At 39.4% G+C, this 21,469-nt stretch overlaps 5 protein-coding genes across 7 annotated transcripts in view; 3 read left to right on the plus strand and 2 right to left on the minus strand.

The window, feature by feature from the left end:
- LOC128260213 (checkpoint protein HUS1) overlaps nt 1–19,130 on the plus strand; it is a 111,741-nt gene extending 92,611 nt beyond the window's left edge. Inside the window, exons 2-3 of one of the 3 annotated variants that reach the window (XM_052993036.1) lie at nt 15,508–15,544; nt 18,221–19,130. In XM_052993036.1, the coding sequence (XP_052848996.1) occupies nt 18,236–19,072 (837 nt within the window). In that variant the 5' untranslated portion in view covers nt 15,508–15,544; nt 18,221–18,235 and the 3' untranslated portion in view covers nt 19,073–19,130. Of the gene's footprint in view, nt 1–15,419; nt 15,545–15,758; nt 15,896–18,220 lie in introns of those variants that run through there. The other 2 variants (XM_052993030.1, XM_052993044.1) reach the window with 2 other exon arrangements.
- On the plus strand, nt 4,263–8,025 carry LOC128260188 (AF4/FMR2 family member 1). Its single transcript, XM_052992994.1, has 3 exons — nt 4,263–5,370; nt 6,031–6,147; nt 6,203–8,025. The coding sequence occupies exons 1-3, from the start codon at nt 4,826–4,828 to the stop codon at nt 6,852–6,854; spliced, it is 1,314 nt and encodes a 437-aa protein (XP_052848954.1). The 5' UTR covers nt 4,263–4,825; the 3' UTR covers nt 6,855–8,025.
- On the minus strand, nt 8,051–10,324 carry LOC128260197 (Bardet-Biedl syndrome 5 protein homolog). Its single transcript, XM_052993008.1, has 5 exons — nt 10,119–10,324; nt 9,889–10,037; nt 9,628–9,823; nt 9,327–9,564; nt 8,051–8,724 (listed from the first exon to the last, which is right to left on the minus strand). Exons 1-5 carry the CDS (start codon nt 10,211–10,213, stop codon nt 8,242–8,244), a joined length of 1,161 nt encoding a protein of 386 aa, XP_052848968.1. The 5' UTR covers nt 10,214–10,324; the 3' UTR covers nt 8,051–8,241.
- On the minus strand, nt 10,944–13,734 carry LOC128260206 (mannose-1-phosphate guanyltransferase beta). Its single transcript, XM_052993020.1, has 4 exons — nt 13,485–13,734; nt 13,127–13,420; nt 12,421–12,955; nt 10,944–11,680 (listed from the first exon to the last, which is right to left on the minus strand). Exons 2-4 carry the CDS (start codon nt 13,298–13,300, stop codon nt 11,280–11,282), a joined length of 1,110 nt encoding a protein of 369 aa, XP_052848980.1. The 5' UTR covers nt 13,301–13,420; nt 13,485–13,734; the 3' UTR covers nt 10,944–11,279.
- The window catches only part of LOC128260104 (E3 ubiquitin-protein ligase TRIP12), a 29,031-nt gene continuing 24,759 nt past the window's right edge, over nt 17,198–21,469 (plus strand). Inside the window, exon 1 of the mRNA XM_052992929.1 lies at nt 17,198–17,206. The gene's annotated coding sequence lies outside the window, so the exon portion shown is untranslated. The remainder of the gene's footprint in view (nt 17,207–21,469) is intronic.

A 21,469-nucleotide genomic window follows, 5' to 3' on the forward strand; every position in this document is an offset into this window, starting at 1 on the left:
CATTTCAAATTATCAGTAAAACCAACGAAATTTTCTGATATATTACTTACTTTCTGTGGTATGTGTATGAATACCCCACTACTCATTTGTGCTAAATTTTGTATATATTTCTGTAGGTAATTCTGCTTATGAATTCTATTAAAATTAATAAAATACGGTTTTTAAATACGGTTTCTATATAATTATATAAATGTTGGTTTAAGTTCCTTCAAAAAAATTTTGTAGTCTGAAAGTTCGCGCTTTCATTTAAGAAGTCGAATTGGGGATTTATTATTAAATATATTTTAAGTTCTCTTATGAAATATGATAAGTCCATATTATATCTCTCTTAAAAAACTTAACTTACACATGGGTGTTTTCTGAATGTAAGAACCCGGAACATACCACTTGAGAGACGAACTGATATCAGATATAAATCCACTGAGTTCAAAAATTAGATACTATTCCAAAAATTACTTTACACTTCCAGTGCAATTCACCAGAAGTTTTTCTTTTCCCTTCAACATTTTCCTCACCTCTTTAACAGTATTAGTTTGTTAGTTAGATATTAAAGGAGTATCTGTTAATTAATTTCACTGTGCAAGATCTGTCCTTTATATTTTTACAAAAATACTTTTCTAATATCAATTGGTTTGCAATTTTGGCGAATAAAATATTCCACTCAAAGTTAAAAAAAATTAGGCACACTAAAATTTGTTGAGGGGTAAAGGGTGCCTTTAAAACTTTAAAAGGATTTTGCAATTGATGGCTGGTGCCAAGTGTGTCCCTGCGCGAATTGGGTACTTAAATCAAATTTCACATTAAGTTTTACTCTCAAATTTCAATTGCATTTTCGTTTTTAGCCACACTTGTTAGGTTGAGAACAAGAATTCTTTACCACATTATGTTTTTTTTACTTCGTGATCATAAAAAGTGCACCGGTTTTAGTACATCCGGTAGTGTAAGAAAATCAGGGAGTGCTCAAAAATGCACCACCCTCTTGTCCCCTCATAATGAGCTGTAAAACACGCGTTTTCATAATGTTATTAAACCAAAGAAGGGTAACGAGGAGGACGGGCATTTGACATGCCAAAAAACACTTCTGTCACAGCAGCAGTGGCTCAGTGGAGAGCACCGCATCCAGTCCGTAGGGGGTGGCCTGTCCACAAAAGCGTGCCTTGCCCACTACCAGTCGAGCCCTCCCCTCCCTCGATCACACTGGGAAAAATATGATCCCAGACTTTGCTTTTGCGAGGTCAAATTCATATTTTTCAAGGATCGAACCCAAGTAAAAAGGTGTAAAACCTTAAACAATTTTAAGGAAAAGTCTAAGACGAAATTAACATAATAATCCCTCGCTCTCTTTGCAACAGAAAAGTGCAAGTTAAAATTTAATTTGATTTCCGATTTGTGTTAATACCCATTAATTTTTAAGCAGTAAATAATTTGGTATGTTTAGAAAATAAATCTTAAGCTTCTAATTTTGTAATAAATATGGTTTTTCTTTTTTTTATGATATTTTTTTATTATTTTTTCACCATTTACATCCGAAAAATGCATGTTAAAATTTTGTTTGATTTTTGATTCGGGTTAATAGCCATTTATTTTTAGCAAAAAAGAATTTGGCATGCCAATAAAATAATTTTGTATATTTTTTATGACAATTTTTTGCAACTGAAAAGTGCAAGTTGAAATTTTGTTTGATTTTCGATTTTGTGTAAGCCATTAATTTTTGATCAGTAAGGAATTCGGTAAGTTAAGCAAAACGTTTTTAAGCATATGATTTTAAAATTTTTTTTTCTTTTTTTCTAATTTTTTTTTTACATTTTTATTACTTTTCTTTGCAAGAAAAAAGCGCGCAAACTCCTTTTCGATTGGTTTAGTGGTTCGATTCGAGCTTGGTCCGCAAATTGAGCACCGCATGCGCCGCGGCAATTATTTTGCTATAATAAACCCGATACGGAGCGATGCTCTTATCTTCGATTGCTACCGCAAATGCCGCACAGTAGCTATGAGGCAGTCCGGCTATTTAATTTCAATTTTACTAGATTTTTACTGGCAGTAAGATGTAGCGGCAGCTATCAAAGCGACTTTAGTTTTATAGTTTGTGCAAATTAAATTAGTTCACAGTTTCCTGTGCGGATGCCTTTCACTGGGCTAGCTATAATATTTTATGATTTTGTTTAGCACAAATTTATTGTCCAACATTAAAAGAAATAATACTTAAGCATTTATATCACGGTACTGAATAACATTTCTTAAACACCAAGTGGATTTTTAATGTTATACATTTATTTTTCGAAAGCGATTTGGGTTTTTTTTTGAGTAAATGGTTTTTTTTTTTGGATTCTTCCTGTGTAAAGCTGCTTTACCAAAACATTCCTAAAATAGTATTTAAAAATTCATGTTATATTATTTATATTTGTTCAACTGTTGAAGTAGATTTGGTTAAATTTTAAAACACCGCTATGTGTAAAATGTGAAAATTAAAAAAAAAAAAAAAAAAAACTTTTACAAAATACAATATTTATTAATTTTTAAAAATCGAAAAATGCGATAATACTTTTTTTTAAAGCTTAGTGAAAGTATTATTATTCCTGGTAAATGTACAAATCAACAAAGTCAGAGCTGAATCGGAGTGGAACATTAGGGTCAAACCGTCTAGACGCCCTTTTTATAAAAAAAGGGATGCATATGAAACTTAAAAGTTGTTCCTTATTTGAGATGGTATGTCTTCGAACCAAATATTCACATTGATCTATTGGCCACACACATCAAATTACTTGTAGCTGTTTAGAATTTCTGGCCAGTGTTTGTCTTACTTGACTTACTTTTTGGGCACCAGACATATCTTAGTAAATCAGCTTAATGTTTAAAAACAAAATAGAGCTACATTTTATTTGTAATATTTAACTGGATTTGTCTGAGGGTTGATTATTAAATTGAAATGAACAGTTTTATATATAATTTAACAGTTTGAAAATAAAACGTTAAGCGTTAATTAAAATCAGTAAAATTGTATAGAACGTAAATAAAATCCTATGAATTTTACTCGAAATGTCTTTGCTGAAAAATGCTAGTCGATAAGTCGAACGATCTACAACCCAAAATGAACTTAGAATTAGAATTAAAATTCGATTTTTTTGCAAATGAACTTTGGGTCCACCAGACTTACATTTTAATATTATAAAATCCGAATGGAGCTAAATAAAATTGGTGTTGGGCTTATTATTAAATTTTAGTGTACAGTTTAACATATTAAGATTATGTTTGGCTTTTTTTTTCTAATATTTAAAAATTATCAATGCCGATCGTGGACCAAAAAACCAAACCAATAAGGTGTCATTAAATGCGCTTACTTAATATTTGTAAGTCCTAACTAACCATAGGTTTTGAAATTTTGCTTTATTTTTCTTTGACTTGTAAAAATCTGTAAACAACGATCAATATTTTAAGCAGAGAAGATATCTGTACGAAACTTTTTTTAAATTATATGTATGTAAATAAACGTCTGAAATGGAGTGAGTGAACCGTCATTGTAGGGACGTGGGAGAGATCTTTTTATGCCATTCCTCGGGGTATCCAAGTTTGGTTTGGTGCTCAGTAGCTATGTGGTTTACTAAAATTGATTTGCGTTTGTTTACGTTTAAGTGCTAGCGATGGGATTTTTATTATCGTTTGTTGTGAGATGTCGATAGGTATCTATATTTTTGTTGTGGGCCATTGGGGGTACTCGGCCTTGAAGAAAAACAGAGCCATATCAATATTCCCATTTCCAACCATAATCAATTGCAGTTATAAATTTCTTAATCAAAGACTCTAACTGCACACAAATATATATTTCCATTACTGTCTTAGTTGTAAAATTAATTTTAATTATATATGAGAAAACTTTGTTATTTTATGGGAGTTTTCTTCTGGCTACAGCCAATTCTGCGAGTAGTTACATGTACTAGATACAGGAGTCAGATATTTTTCCGGTACAACGCTTATTTCGGATCAAAAAGCTTCTTGTCCTTCCCTTTATGGAATGTTTAAAAGTTGTAAATTTTGTAATATAATTTAATGACGTGTTTATTTTTGGAATCTCTAACCAAGCTATGAGGCGTTCAATTTTTCAAATTCTTTAGCAAGACAAATTTAAATTTAAATTAAAAATTGGCGGGCAAATCAAAAAAAAAATAGATAACTATAGCAACATGTATAAACTGATATCGAATTTTAAAAAACATCGTAAAATTGGCCTTCGATTATGCTCCTCTGGTAACACTGTAAAACACTGCTCCACTTATCGATACATCGATGAGCCCTCCTATCGAAACACAGCTGCTTGTGAATGAAAAAAGCGTAAAATCGTAAAACGGCAAGAGAATTCGCGAAAGGCCATTGCCGCCACCCCCTGAAAAAAGCAAGGAAAGGATCCGCGGATCGAGACAGCGAGGGAGCAGCAAGGAGGCCAGGTGGCCCAAGGAGATCCTGCAAGGACAATAAACAGTCGCTCGTCCTTTCCACCGGCACACAATGGAGCTGTAGTGTGTGTGTGTGTGTGTGCGAGAGTGCGGGCGTATGTGTGCGTGGTTGTACTAGTGGGCGAGTGCGTGTAGTAGTAGTACGAACGAGTGTGCGAGGCGACAGGGAAAACAAAAAGAAATCTAGTTTTTGGCCGATACTTCAGCTGGAACCCAAGTCGAGATGGATGCGTAGATGTGAGGGCGATTGCTGATGCGCTAGCACCTCTTTGCGGCGTTGGAGGCAGTGCAGCCACCCAGAGAGGTTGAGGAGAGCAGTCCGGCCACATCCCGAGCCCGAGCCCGATCCCGAGTCCGATCTCGATCCCGATTCCGTGATGCTGTTGGCTGCAGCCGGTCTGCCGGCCTACGACGCCGGAAAGCTGGCCAGCAATGCCGGATCCAGCTCCAGCGGAGTGGGCACTCCCACCACTGCATCCGTCTCCCGTCCGAGTGCAGCAAGTGCGCTGATGAAGACCCTGTCCGTGCGCCTGCATCGCGGCACCGAGTTCATCAAGGACACGGTTCAGAAGGCCCTGGTCATGTCAGCTCCCACGCCCGTGGCCCCAGCCCCTGCTCCCGCGCCCAAGGTGCCGGAGCACAGTCTCAAGCGCAAGCTGAGCGGCACTGGCGGACTAATGGGCTCCTCCTCCAGCTCGAGGGGCCACCACTACGTCCTGGCCAGCCAGGTGCCATCGGCACCGACTCTCCCTCTGGCCAGCCAGGTGCCCACAGCCGCCTTCCTGCGCACTTACACGGTGGCTCCCACTGCACTGCATCGATCAGCAGCAGCCCGGAAGCGCAATCCCAGCACCGACAGCCTCCTCATGGACCTGTGCCTCTTCAAGCCCATCCGGCCCATGCCCATAACGCCAATTAAAATGTGAGTGCTCTCTGATATATTTGACTTTATAAAATTCGATTTTCTGGGAGCCCAAGATAAACTTCTCAATAGCTTTATTGGTAATAGTGCGGTGCAATATTGCAATTGAATGAAATTCTATAAAAATGTTTCCATAATTTAAATAGTGATTCAAGTAATGGTAGCAGAAGTAGGAGCATTTGAGATCGTACAAAAGAAAAGTTAATTGTAAGTTTGTAAAAATTAGATAGAAGCGTTTTTCTATTTGAAAATGTACAAAAATCCATTTTAAAGACTAATGTCAAATAGTTGTATCAACGTTAGAAGCGCCTTGATTATATTATTGAATTAAATGGAACGTTACAATATCACATATCATATAATTTAAATAAACGTTTAGTTATTAAGTCAAACAGCAGAAACTTTTTTAATAGTTAAAGGAGCGATCAGCAAAAACGATTAGTGCTTAAGTAACAAAACTTTGAAAGCCAAGTTTGTTTAATTTAGGGTTCTTATAGATGTTCTAAGGTTTTCATTTTCGAGATAACCGAGGTAGAGTTATGTATACATTTGAAACTGAATACCAGAACCCGCCCTCATGTATGAGATTGTTTATCAGAAATAAACAAATAAATCGACTGCTTGCGAAATCAAATCACTCACTTAATCTATCTTTGACAGCCACAAGTTCCGCGGCTTTGAAGTGAAGAAACCAAAATTTGTTCCCGCTGCAAATCCGGATAGCGAGGAAGACGAGGACGACGACGAAGATGAGTCTGTCCGCAAACCAAAGCTCAGGTGAGTGGCCTATCAAACGATTAAAACCCCTCTAAGGAATGCCTTTTCCCTTTAGCAACTTGACATTGCCAACAGTTGAAGGCTCGGCGTTCGTGCCGATGCCCTATATAGAAACCACCAACACCGCCATCACCGCAACCACCACCACTAGCAGCAGGAGCAGATCCCGCTCCCTCAACACACACACCTCAGGCTCTGCCCAGGCCATTACCAACCCGAAGCCAAAGCGTCGACGTCGCGCTCCCATGCTGACGGCCAAAAGACGACGCAAGGCGCCAGGTACGGAGTCCACCTCTTCAGCGGACGGGGGAACTGAAGTCAAGCCTCCGGCCAAGCGCAAAACAACGGGATCGGGAGGTGTAGGAACCAAGCGCTGTCGTGGAGCATCGATCACGGCTCCCACGCCAACGGATCCGATAAAATCCCCCGCTGCGATTAAAGCTCCAGCCAAGCGCAAGGCATCCTCCAGGAGTGAGGTCGCCAAACGCAGTCGTGGAGCTTCTGTGGTGGATGCCACTCCACTCACAGCAACATCCACCTCTCCTGCTGATCTAGCCGTAGCAGCCAGAAAAAGCGCCGCCAAGCGCAAGGCAGCCACTGAAAGGGGAGCCGCCAAGCGCAGTCGTGGATCAGCAGCCTTGGCAGCGCGTCCCTCACCGCCTATGACACGTCAGCGGGCCCGTCAGCAGATCTCCGCCAGCAACTAAGCTCCAGGGAACTTGGATGCTCGCTCATTGGAACGTAAGCCGATATGGCAAAATCAAGAAAAACAAAAATCAACAATAGAAAAGAGTTGCGTAGGAGACTCGCTAAGTTCTAAGTCTTTTGGTTCTAGTTACTGTTTATGTGTACGTGTTGCGTCTTTCCTTTTTAAGTAAGTTGACATGTTAGATAAGCCAGTAACAGTGTAAAGTCCACGTTGTTTAGCTCGTTTCGTTTCGTTTCGATTTGTGCAATCTGAGTTTGTCCGATACAGCTTGAGTCCTCGAGTATCAAATGCCCCCTTTACTTTTTTTGGGTAAATGTTTTACAGAATTCTGGCTTGGTCTTCAAGACTGATATAACAAAAAGCATCCGCTACGAATAAAATATGATACAAAATGATATATTCAAAATGAAAGATTATGTTTAGCGCTCATACAGCCAATCATTATGCAGAAAGTATTAATTGTAAAAAGAAAACTGTAAATTTTAAGTCATTCCTGATATTTAAACTGAAACTATTTTATGTTAATTTGTATGTGTTTCATTGCGATGGATGTACAAACATGGTTCAAAGTTTTTGGTTCGGTTTAGTTTATGTGCCCGCCTTTGAGGCAGGTTATTAAGTATGTATGGAAAGAACAGGATGAGAGAGATAGCGCCACAACTACAATTAATTTTCCTACTTTAATTAAGTTTGTTAGAAATTATAGCTTAGAAACAAAGTAAACAATTCATTCATACAAGTATAAATATATACATATATGTAATACTACCTTTATCTAAACTTACGATCTATCTGTAAGAACAGCAATGATATAAAAAATATATAGAAATCTATATAAAAAACATGCCGGTCAAATCAACTGTGTGTTGTGATATGAACTAATTTATAAAACCAAGCGAAAGACAAGCGAAGCCCATTTAAATTACTTGCTTGACCCACACAACACCGAAAAACTCAAAACTCAGTTTAAACCAACCTTCGATATCATTAAGAAGTAGAAGTTTGAAAAAATAACGAAATTTCAAATTTGCGGAACACAAAAACGTTTAAAATTAGCCCTAAGCTAAAGACAATTTCAAGCGATTCCAAACGAAAGCAAAATTACTTAAACACACAGCGAGTTGTATGCGTCAATAAAAAATAACTACAAATAAACTTAACATTTGGTAATTTATTGTAGGATGTACCAAAAGGTCTAACTTCCAACTTTTTAATTAAAAACATTTTTTATATGTAACAGATTGAGGTTTTAAGTATGTTTCTTTTGCAACACAAAATTCCCACAATCGTAATGCAAGTGTTTGTTTAGTCAAATGAATTATTAAAAACACCTCTACACATTTTTTATTTGTTGATCCTTAACACATTCACTTGCTTTCTGTAACTCATTCCATCGTTTCCATTTTGGTGGGCATGACGTTCCACAGGTCCTGTAACTTGTACCCATCCTTTATTTGCTCCATGGCGAAACCCAGCTCCTTGCAGTAAACCGGAACCTTCTCTTCCTGGCCAGAACCAGATCCACTTGCCAACTTCCCCAAACAGCCTTCGGCAAGGTAGCTGTTCAGTTTGGTGTTGATCTCCCGCTCCTGCCGCTCGTCCAGCTCCTCAAAGTTGTCGACCTTGAACTGGGAGGCCTGGGCGGCTTCCTCGGCGGCCTCCGCCAGTCGCTGCCGAGCATCCTGGGCGTTGTATTGGATACCGAAGTTCGGCTGCTCGCCGTAGATCGTGTGCAGCGAGCAGAGCTCCTTGAACAGCTCGTTCAGACGCTCGGCGGGATCGACGCGAAAGCCGAGCACATATCCTCCTCCCGTCTCTGCTGTTTGGATGACCAAGGCAGGCCCGTATTTTGACTCACGGACGCGAAGCTGTAACCAGAAGATTTGTAATCATTTAGATTCCTGGATGGAAACAAACCAAAGTACTTTGTCATTTGAGTACAATAAGTTACAACGGCTTACACATTTTCTATACGTAAGTCCACAAATAATAAAGACGTTTTTTTTTGGTTTTAAAAAATAAAAATAAACATTGAAATTTTTAAGCAACGGACAAATTTTTTTTCTTCCAAGTGCTGCAAAAATTAAAGAATATTAAAAATTAAATGCATTGCTCACCGCAAACCACCTTTAATTCGAAGACTGCCTGCCACGCCCCCATGAGTCAATATTTTCGGATGATATTTTTTTAAAGATGCTTAAGTTAATCAATTAAATTAAACTAAACATTTAAATACACTTAAATAATCAAAACATAGATGTGTACCCTAAACCTATGTACTTATATATTTTGTATTAGTATCATCAGTAAGTCTGTCTGACTGTCCGTTCTAAAGCTTTCCAAATTAAATTTTCCCTAAGTGATTGACAAATAAAATAAGTTTTTAAACAAATAAATTGCAATAAAGTAACCCTTAAGTAATGTTATTTAAGACAACCCTTCTTAAGTACACACTTTTTGAATTGCTTACACTTTCGATTTGTAGATACGGCAAGCTGATGTTGAAAGTCTCGTTGGCATCGGCAAACCACACCAGTCGAATGTTGGACACCACAAAGCTGCCGAGGTTGCCCTGGTCGCTGGACAAGTTCCAGACTCCCTGCACCTGGCTGTAGACCTGCTCATCTGGCAGGATGACCAGTTGACCCGACTGAACGATGGCTCCGCGCAGCTTCAGGTCGCGGTAGAGATAAGTGCGTTGATACAAACTGAAATAATAATAAGACATTTAGTAGATTTTAGTAGAACAATTCTGCTGCCGACTCCCATACTGATAGACATCAAAGACGCTGGCGAATATGGGCTGATCCCGGCGTGAAGTCTCCCCGGACACGTCGGTGAAAAGGAACTCGAAGCGGGTCTCGTTGCTAATGGCCAGGATGTAGAGGGCCTGGCTGGCAATCCTCGCCTTGGCGTGCATGTGCACAATTCGAGTGTTGGTGTTGCATATCCGGGCATATCCGATGGCTGAAAGTCAATGGGGACAGTCAGTTGGGCATGGAGTGGTAACCAGTACCCCAGTGGGCACTTACACAGATTGTACTTCTTGTGGACCAGCGAGTGCCAAATGATCCGCAGATTGGTGACCATCAGACGACCCGTGTCCCCCGGATTTCCCTTACTGTCTTCGATGTGGTAAATGTAATCCAGTACTCGTTCTCCGCTGCGTAGGTTTTTGTGCCTGAAATAGAAAATAAATATAATAAATTTTATATATATCCTGTGGAGTCTGGTATCCCCTATTGGATACCCATTTACATACAATTGTGGCACATCGAACTTGACATCCTTGTCCTCCCAGAGCATCTGCAGCTGTGGCTGCTGGTTTCCCTCAATCGGAGCCAGGGACTTGAACATTTTTCCTCAAAACTTACCTCTGTTGTGGATCCGAATTGCACTTGTACAAATTTATAGGTTGCCAGGCAACCTCAAGTTCATGCGATTGTTTCCTGTGTAGACAGCCGTAACCTGAACAATAAGTTTTTAACCCAAATCTTTTAAACAAATTAGTTAATAATAAAGATTTCCACAGTGATCGAAAGCACAATCTCTTGAAAATTAATTCAAAATTTTGAATTGGCGCAATTTTACATTCTTTGTTGCACAAGCTGAGAGGTGATGATAACTAAAAAGTCCTTCTTTGATGTTTCATTTTTCGATAACTTTTAATTTAAAAAAGGCTTAGTGCTGAAAATAGCAAGGCATTTTTTTTTGTGGAACACTTTCAGTGCCCAAAACTGGCGGATTATTCGCAATTGGCCAATATCGATAATGAATGCTCAGAGCGCGCACTTTTTTTGAAATGGTTTAACGAAGCATGGTTTAATGTAGCAGTGCAAAAATATACAAAGGATATTTTATAATTAAATTCTACCTGTTCATGCACATGCCATTTAAACAATGATTGAAAAAATCAATGATTAATATTATATTAACACCTATCCGTGGCTTTAATTATAATTAAATAGTGATTAAGTATTTAAATAATTGAAAGAAAACATACAATTTGATGAAGAAGTAAAGCAACTGCTTTTGTATTATGGACCAGAACGTTCCGACGCTCCAATTAAAAAACGATTTGGATTTTCCATTTTTGGTATTTTTTTGTACAAGCGTACGTATATTTTACTAAAGTATCGAATTTTAAGAATTAAAGTTATGCTCTCCTTATCATAGTACAAAAAGTTCCAGCTGATGCGTCAATGCTCAGACTATACGTATTATTTTCGCACCTTCGTCGAAGAAGGGAATTGAGCTCTAGTTTATAAGTAGGTAGCAAAGCTAACTGTTGGAAATGTTTCTCGTTTTTCCCTTCGTGTGAATATTGCAAATCGTAGGTGAGAAGGCACCTTTATAGAATACCGAAGCGGCGGAAGTGAACAAAACTAGGTTGTATTTACACAAATTGGTCTGGGCCTCAGGCTCACATGATGATCTGGGGCTCTGGAACGCTGGCTGCAATGCTCTTATGGGGCAGGACTTGGCCACCATTCACGTACAGCTCATCTTTGACAATCACATCCTCGCCCAGCACCGTGATGCCTTCGATGCGAACCCAGCGACCCACGGTGGAGCGCCAGCCGACGATGCAGGAGTCCAGCCAAGAGTGTGAGCGAACAATGGCGCCCTTTAGGATGGTCGAGCGCTTGATGCACACCCCATCCTCGATGACCACGTCTGGTCCGATGGTTACATTGGGTCCTATGCGACAGCCCTCGCCAATCTTGGCCGTGGGATCCACCAGAACGTTCCCCACGACTCCAGGTCCTGTGTACAGCTTGGGTGATTGCTTCTGGCGCAGCGAGCTCAGATAAAGGCACATGCCTGTGAACAGAACATACAAATTTAAGAAAAAGAAAAGTTCAGAAACTGCGATAGAAGAAAAGAATCTGGCCAAAGTCTAAAAGGCAATTTGAAACTATTTGGCTTTACCCATTCCCACCGTTGCAGTGTTCAACGGAGAAAAATCTTAATAAGCTGACTTTTTGTTAGACCTTTTCCATACAGACAATAAGATATTGCGACTGTGGTACCTTAACCAATAATAATAAATGTATATTAACATGTTTTGCTTTGTTATATATCTATATCTAATTGGCTTGGTTACTATTTGATATTTTCTAAGTAATTAAAAATATTGGGTTACTAAGAATTTGGGGAAATAATCAAAATAAAATTTATAATTAAAAATAAACATATCTATGGGAAATATAAGCTTCTACATATGTAACTAGACAATTTATCCCCTCAAATGATTTCAAAAATGTAACCTAATTTTTGTGAAAATAGGTAGCGAATTTCTTTCCGCATAAGCCGGAAAAAACAATTCCCTCTCCCATTTGGGCTTCACCCACTATCAGCCTAATGGGCTTCACTTCAGTAAAACAGAAATCGCTCTATCAAAAATTAGCAACAGTTCCAGGAACCTCAAAAATAGATAACGCAAAAAGCCGGGCGGGCAAAAAAAAAAAACACAATTAAAGACGACATTTGCTTTGCCTTCGTAGCGATAAGACCAATTAGTCAATCAAGAATGAGCGAAAGAGTGATTCAGTCAGGCGTACCGGTTAGAAAGTCTTTGGGCTGTCCGATGTCCATCCAGAATCCAGTTAGATCCATGGCATACAACTCCTGTTGCTGGGCCATTGCCGGAAACACCTCCTTCTCAATTGATGTGGGTTTTACTTCGATGCGGTCGAGGACGGAGGGATTGAAGATGTAGATTCCGGCATTGATCTTGTTGCTTACGAACTCCTGCGGCTTCTCAATGAAGTTCTTGATGCAGCCGTTCTCGTCGTACAGCACAACGCCGTATTTTGAGGGTTCTTCGACCTTCGTGACCACAATGGTGCCTTCCTTCCCGTGATTGCGGTGAAATTGCACTAGTTGCTTGAACGGAAAGTCGCAAATCACGTCCGAGTTGAGCACGAAGAACGGTTCCGAACTGGCTGTTAGAATGTTTTTTGCCAGAGCCAAGGGTCCTGCTGTTCCCAGGGGTTCTGTTTCATGGGAGAAGATCAGTTCCACGCCCAGTTTATCAGCCTCCACTTTCAGCTCTTTTTCCATTTGCTCAGCGCGATAGCTGACGGCTAAAATGACCTGTAAATGGAAGAAATACAATTATTTCTATGTTTTTAATTAAGAATCGAATCTAAAAGTTTTGTGGCCAAAAAGGATAATTATTCTTCCTTACTTCCTTAGAAGTTTAAAATTATTTAAAAATTGTAATGATGATTTTACACACTGCTTAATGAGAAAATGCACACTCACCTGGCGACATCCCGCATCCACGAGTGCCTCCAGTTGGTGGAGCAGGATCGGCTTGTTGGCAAACTCCACCAGGGGCTTGGGCGTGCTGAGGGTCAGAGGTCGCAGCCTGGTGCCATAGCCCCCAACCAGAATCAACGCCCTTGTCCCGTTGCCCACAGCCGGATTGCCACACATCTCTGCTCCGTTTCTGTTCCTTTCTTCTATAACCCGCAATCAAGCGACACGTCAGACCTCAAAGTGCTCGAGACTTTCTCCGCGCACAGAAGTTCCGATTCCGATTCCGCAGAGCAACAGCTGCAATTGACGAGCTCGAGTGAGTATCTCAGTTTGACTTTTATTTAGTTTATTGTTTACTCACCTTGTTGCGCTATCGTTATTTTTGTTGTTGTTGTTGTTGTTGTTTTTGGGCTTGTCGCTTTTGGTGATAAGCAGTTGGGTGCCGCTGATTGGATGCTTGCTTCTATTTGGTTACTCCTATAGGTGAATTGTGTAAGTGTGACAATGCGATTTTTATTTTAATAACCATTTATTTTAAAATTCTAATTAGAATTTTTGTCTTTAAAATTGTATTATCATTTGTGTTTTGACGAAACGTTAGAGGTGGATATACACCGGTGCCAACATCGATAGCATATCGATGTTTTCAAAACCTCGGTTACATCGATATTTTTAATACATCGTTTACATCGATATTTAGCGGTTTACCACCTCTACAAAAGATTTATTCGATTAAAACGACTCACGCTCTCTCCTCTCTCATTAATTCCCTAACAGAAATGTTACGAAAACGACGATTTAAAATTTCTGTTAGGAAAACAACGACATAACATTACCGTTACAAAAACGGTCAAAAAGCGATAGTCGCCCAAGACTATGATCCACTGTTGTGGACAAGTTCCTTTTTTAAGCAAGAACAAGCATACAAATAAACAAGAATAATAGGCATTTGCCAACTTGGACGAAAAGGAAGAGAAGCTGAATGCGGTGTTTGACGGGTTTGCAATGGAGACCACCACAGTTTCTAAAAAGGGCAATGATCCTTGTATATGTGGGAGTTATTTTATGCCAGAGATCCAGCAGTAATCCATTGTGGTACTGCGAGCATAATTTGCAGCGTGCGCACTATTTTTCAGTAATTTTTATACAAAATAGATTTTATATTCAAAAGACATCAAAAATTGCGCCAACCTTGAATATAGAAAACAGCTGTTGTAGTAGTGGCACGAACAAAATATCGTTAAGTATTGGTATTTCCCGGTATTTTTTTTTTAAACGTTCGGGGCGAATCGTTTTTAATCGAATTTATTTAAAATGCGGCATTTAGCCTTATGGGATTCTCTGTGTAAGGAAATGCGCATTAGGCTAAACGCCTTTTAATGCGCCAATCAGGCTATAAAATATTTTCTCCTTGCGCAGTACTTGACATAGGCGCACATAGGGGGTAACTTTTACATTCGAAGTTTCAGATTTGCCAAAAATCCCAGCTGTGTTCCACGGATAGACTGTGTGGAAAAAGGGTATAACAGGGAAATTTTCGAAACTGCGAAACCTGATGGACCATCCGTTCAACGGATTCAACGCATTTGTAATCATATTAAAATAGCCACATTCGATTAATTCTTCATTCTTTCATATCTTTCAAAACCCAGTTCTACAGATCCCATCCAAGCGATTGGGATCCCACAGAGCCAGCATACACCTTCCACCATCCACCATCCACCGTCCGTCAAAAGTCACAGTGGCATATTCAGAATTTTTTGAGGGCCTTTCACTTTTTCAAACTCTTTTAGAAGTAGTTTATCCTACTCTTTTTGTTATTTTAACGCTTTTGATTATTAAATGGATTTCTGAACTTTAAAATAATGGCCTATATCTACTCTGTATTCAAATTGCTGCCCGGGGGAGCGTTAATCTCCCAATCGCCCCTTCTCTTTCGACTACGCCTCTGGCCGAAACAAAGATGGCCGTTATACCAACTCAATTTCTTTCGCGCCGAAACTTAAGAGTTGCACCGAAAAAGCATCGGCTAAATATCGGCTGGAAACGTGCGGTTAGGAACGTAAATTCACACGTCAAGGAATAACCGGAAAATTTTTGGCTCGCCAAAACCTTACGGACCATCTCTGAAAGAAATGGTGTATGGTGCTCTGTGGGACTAGGCCATTAGATTGATTTTCACTTTGTTTTGAGCACTCGGAAGAAGAAGATCATGACGGTAGACGGTAATAGTGTGAATTCGTATTTCACCGTTTTCGCATTGCTAAAAAAAAATACTGTAATGTGAATAGGCTAACGCGTTAGCATCTAACGTTGCAAGCCGCGGTCACACTGGTGCGCATTGTTGTTCCGTCGCGTGTGAAAACTGCTGAGTGTATAAAAACTGCAAATTGAGAGAAAACTACTGCAATTAGTTTAAAGGTAAGTGCGATTGCGATGAACGCCATCGGGATTGAAGGGCATTTACATAAAGCGAGCACAGAGCGTAGCGACAAGCGATTTACCAACAGATTTTTTTTTTGGGGCTCCCAGTTCAGACCAGATACACATACACGCACTCACACACGCATACGTTTCAAATAGGCAGCAGCGAGACGGAAAACAAAATGTCGACCATTTGCCTTTTCCTACATTACTTTTTCTGACCGTTGTCTAAAAGATTTGTGCTTATTAAAGGCTCGGCAAAGCATGGTTAAAAAGTGTTTGTTCCTCCAAGAAGATCCTAATTGAAGGGCAGTTGTGTTTGAGTGCGCTTTTTGTGTGGACAATCTGGTAATATTGATTTTTACAATGGCTGCCGAGGAGTCGCATCCATTTTCCTGGAAAATGTACAAGGAAAAGCTTATATATATAGAGTACATAGGTGGATGATCAAATTGAAGAGGGGTTTCAGGTTACGTAAAAAAAATAAGTAAGAGTATATTTAACACATGCCAATGAGCCACCGCTTTTTGTGTAGGGTATTTAATTATGTGCCTGCCTGCGTGTGTGTTTTATTCTACTTCGAATTGGTATTTCCATTTCTTTTGACGAGGGGAAGGGGCGGGGAATGAGCGCATCTTGTTAAGTTTTACTTTCTCTTTTATTTATGCTGCAAACTTCAGCGGGTGGTGCTCCATCTATTTGGAAGTGTGTGTGTGTGTGTCTGTGTGACAGAGATAGCACATCAATCACGTTTCTTATTCTCAGCATTTTTATTTTCTGTTTAATTTGTTGGCCTCTTGTCAGCGTTTTATTGTGCTTTTCTTCCCCCACCCCCTGAAATTGTTTTTATTTTCAATATAAATTTGTTCACGTTGCAATGATGTGAAGGTTTCTGCAAGTAACGCTAAAAAATATCGTGTCATGAAAGCAAACTTCTAGATGTTAAAAAAGCTTTTGTGGTTTCGCTTATTTGTGAAATAGTCCGTGTTAATGTGACGTCATAGGTCAATTTTAAACAAGAAAAACAGCTGTTGCCAAATGGGCAGCACCACCAAGCCAGTCACAATGCTGCCCTTTTGCTTCTTTCTATGAGTTTATTCCGGGGTCTAGCTTGTAATCAAGGAATCGTGTTCATACAGCGCCCACTCAGAACAGTTAATTAACAAAAGCGAAAAATGTTCGCCATTTCCAATTGGCGATAAAAAATACGAGTGCTTGTTATTATTTATTAATATTAAAAACAAACTGTTTTTATTTCACACTGAAATTGTAAAAACATTGGAATGTGATATGAAGAAGGAAAACCAAAAGTATCTCGTAGATCACGATCATGCATTCACTCACCTTAGGTTATTGCTATTATTTATGGGATTTTTGAATTCTTGCGGTACAGCATTTCTTATGTTTTAACACTTGCTTGCAATTCACACATGTAAGTGCATAAACGTTTTCATTATCAATTGTAATTGAGCCTCTGATAACGCCCAGCTAACCTTGAAGGTTGATTGAACTAGTAAAGGGAAATATTTGACCCCCTAGACGGGCATATAATTTGATTTCCGCCGCCGTGGCCCCCGCACCTGGAATTTCCCCTACACTTGGAGGGCATAAAAATCCTGTCTGCCTTTTGATGACTTTGTGTGCAAGGAGAACCACACCGTTTTTTGTATCTGACGGCGTGCTTCATTTCGTATAGCCTGCTCTTTGCTCACCGTTTCGCCCCACCAACAAAAATAAAAATAAATAAATAAAAAGAAGAGCCAAAACACAACTCGGAACTCGCTCTGCGCTTTGTTTGCTTGGCTCTTCTCCTTCTCACCTTCCTCCCTCTCTCTTTCTCTTTATTTCGCTGTGTGCATGTGCGATTGACGAGCGAGTGTGCTGTGTGTAAGTTCGTTTGCTTTTGTGTGTGTGTGTGTGCCTTTGTACATTGAACTCAAATTCGAGTCCGAAAGGAAAAAAAGTGTAAGAGCAAGTCGAGAACGAGACCCTATCCCCAGATACTTATTAACCCCTCGAAGGGTCTAAAGTTTCTTCAATCAGGTTGGCTTACGGTTTTTCAAAAAGCCCTCAATCTAATTTAAAATTACTTAATGTTTGGTCAAAACCTTTCCTAATGTCCTTCTAAGTCGCTCATTTGCTATGAACTTCCATTCAATAGTTACGTGGTTGCCAATAATTCCTACGATAAACAACCTTTTAACCAAATTTATTGTAGTCTTCAAGGGTTAAATACAGTGGTAACATTGATAAATCTGCACACTTATTTGTGTGTGTCGGCAAAACATTACTCTGCTCGCAAGAAAGGGTCGTACCAACCGCTGGCTTACTATCACTTTAAATAAGTAATCTTTTTCAAGATAAGAAACATCCTGGTTTAACTTCTACTTCAAATTTTTTGTATCTTGTATACTATCTAACTTGCTTATCTAAAAAGTAGGTTTATCTTAATACGAATTTGACCAAAATTGCATATGTTCTGTTTTTGTAGTTTAAATTGTTTGAGAGTTCAAGTTTATTCTAAACTGAAGCATCTTTTTTTAAATTTGTGTACATACTTGTCTGTAGAAAACTTAGAACTCTAGAGAATTGTAGTTTCTCAGTTATTGGTGGCCGTGTTTGATTTTTGTTTCCGTTTTGTTTTTTCCCTTTTTATTTCGTGTTGATCCTCAGTTCTTTGCTGGCAAAATGAAGTTCCGTGCCCTGATGCAGGATTCGCTGTATATGCGAGAATTCCAGGCCATAGTGGCCACATTGGCCAAACTGGCAAGGGATTGCGTGATGATATTGGGCTCTCGGCAGATGCACTTCATAGTGAACGAGGATCAGAGCTCCACTGCATCACCATTGGTCTGGGCGAGCATTGCAGCTGAGGAGTACTTTCCGGAGTACCGCATGGAGGCAGCCCGACCGGATCAGGAATACATAGTTTTGAGCATGTCCTCGGCGAGTCTCGGAAGAGCTTTGTCTGTGCTCCGAAGTGGAGGCGTTAACAATTGCAAATTGAAGCTGCAGAGGATTCAGTTTCCTTGCATTTCGGTAATAGCCTCCGTGCTCTTGTCGACTTCTACAGAAGCCCGAGAAGTGGTACACGATGTTCCAGTGACCATAATCCCGGCCAGCGATTGGTCTGCTTATGTCGTGCCAAAAGTTCCAAACTCCCAATTGATTTTGAGTTTGCCAACATTAAGATTGCTTCGAAGTCTCATCGATAAACTTAAGAATGTATCGCCTAGCCTGGAATTTCAAGTCAACTTTGATGGCGAGCTCAATGTCATTGCTACCTCTGAAATGTCCACCGTGACCAGTCGTTTCCAGAAACTACTGCTCCGATCTCTGTCAGGTTCCCAGCAGGAGGCGTCTTGCTCGGTGGATTCAAGGAAAGCCTCCGCCTTCTTTGGAGCTCTGCAAGTCGCCAACGATGAACTGACCATTGGGATCGATCGCGACCATTCCATCCATCTGCAGATCGATGTGCGACAGGATGTTGTATTGCATTCTATTCTGCCCGCTGTTTGTATTTAGTTTAAAATCGGATTTCAAATTGGCTTATTTCCTTATGTATTAGTGTAAATAAATGTTTTTTGGTACTAATCTATTTTTTATCTATCCCGATGCTTAGTTGGTACGTTACATACTAATGTTATACCTGAAGCATAATTTGTTTTGGTAAATTCATCACCGTTACACAGTGGGCTACTTTAAGCATAGAGTCTTGATGATGACAAAAATATCGTTATCTAGGGAATCTCCGATATATTTTTTATTAGCAATTTCCGGTGAATGTATTTGATACACATACAATTTTCAATGAACTTGTTTGTATGAGTTTTCTATTTCACCCCCGTGAAGGTGCATATAATTGAAGGGTCATAAACGCTACAGCTGAAAATTTTTTTTTGTAAGAAAGAGAAAATTCAAATATTCTTCTGAGACATATCAAACATGAAAATCTTTATGTCTTTGGTTTAATTTAATCAACGTATTTTTATTTATCTGTAAAAGGCTAAAAAAATTAAAGTCAAAATCAAATGGATGAGAATTTGTTAATATGGCAATTCCATATAACCACTGGATTGTGGGTATTGAAGGTGATTCTTTGGTAGTTGGGTACTTCGATAGGTTAATGGATGTGTCTCTGTGAAAATAGGGTATAAGTTGTCAGACGTGAATAATGGTAAACGATATCTGGTGTTATCGGCAAACGAAAGTTGGGGCTGCTCTTCTTTTTTGTCGTTTTCCGCTGCCTGTCCCAAATTCGTCAGCAACCGTGGCCTCATTTCGCGTTCTCTCTCCAAGTCCCTCTCGTTTACTCACTCAGCTGCATTGCCACTGCACTTGCATAAGCGTATGTGTATGTGTGACCGAGAGAGCGAGCTGCATCCATGCATATTTATTGTTTGCTGTTACTGGTTTTTTTTATTTATTTTGAAAACATCATGCACATGCCCACAATTTTAATTGACTTGCACTTACTGCCTTTGCTTTAGCTTGCTGCGAATAATACGCTACCGAGAGTTAAGGAGGTTATGTTTTCTTCAAAGACATTAAAAAAAAAGTTGTTTGTTATGTTGTCAGAACGTCCATTCGTATAAGAACTAATGGATCTACAGGGCACCAGGCCCGTTCCATTTATCTCTTTAGTAATATTCAGTACAATAAAATAATAAGTCGGTTGAAATTTACTCTATTTTTTTAAGTTAAGCTAAAAACGTAATATAGGAATTTTGGTTTGATTTTTTCTATTCAAATTATTATATTTAGTCTTTTAAACACAATATAAATTTATGTTGGTTCATTGAGAATCTCCCCTTTTTGCACTTTTACTGTTAAACTTAATTATGTGTATATTTGTCTTCATTTTCAATAAACTTTAATGGATTTTTATATCAACAATTTATGTTGAATTTATGAATTCAATATTAAGACAAATCCAACGAAAAGAACAAAGCATGTAAAGTCGGAAGGAAAACGGGTCTTTTTCGTTTTTATTCATTCGATATTTTGGTTTTTCCTCATCGTTGCTTATACACACACACACACACAAACGTTTGGTTTGAGGAGGTCAGCTGAGTGCATTTGATACTGCGAGCGACCCTATTAGAAATTTCGTAAATAGTTACTCTCACGCATTTTCTCGGTGCTCACACGCGCGTGATCAGCTGATCGACGGGGGGAGAAAAAACGGTAACACGGCCCATCACACAGGTACAAGGGACAAGAGCGAGAGAGCAAGTGGCGAACGAGTGGAAGTGGGCAACCCCCAAAAGGAAAAGGCAGAGTCACACTCACTTGTTCCCCCTCAATTTAACATGGCCACTCGGCCATTTTGAGTGGAAGCAAATCAGGAATTTCAACTTATTTATATATTTTGTGTTTAAAATCAATTAGGCTAGCACAATGACATACATGCAAGGTGTTAGACTCAACCAAAAACCTGTGAAAGAGAGCGGTTTGTTGACCTCATTCTCGGGGGTTGAGTGACCTCTTTTCGGGCGGATTGAGTGATTTTCGTTTCGTGAATATTGGGTGACATTATTTTGAATTATTTATGTGATTAACTGCATTGGGGCAGTGTTTACCAAAATGTTTTTTAATGACTAATATTTTTGCTGCCCTCAAATCGCTTTGAGTGCAGTATCGTCAGTATCGCAGTCGCGCTCTTCCACTCGAGCAGCGCAACCCCACTCACGCGCTCTCTCAGTCGCCATTTTCCGCTGAGCGCTGGTGTTTCTGCTGTTTCTGCTTCTGTATCATTCGTGAGTTGGATTTGAGTGCGTGCACAGCTGAAAAGTGAAATGCAAACGGCTGTATTTTCTATATACGCGATGCGACTGGTACATGGTGTGTAGAATCCGAAAAGTTGCTGCCGTTTATATAATTCTGAGTATTATCACGCTGCGTTGGACTGAAATAAAATTA

This window comes from Drosophila gunungcola, chromosome 3R (assembly GCF_025200985.1).
Source record: "Drosophila gunungcola strain Sukarami chromosome 3R, Dgunungcola_SK_2, whole genome shotgun sequence".
Taxonomy (NCBI): domain Eukaryota; kingdom Metazoa; phylum Arthropoda; class Insecta; order Diptera; family Drosophilidae; genus Drosophila; species Drosophila gunungcola.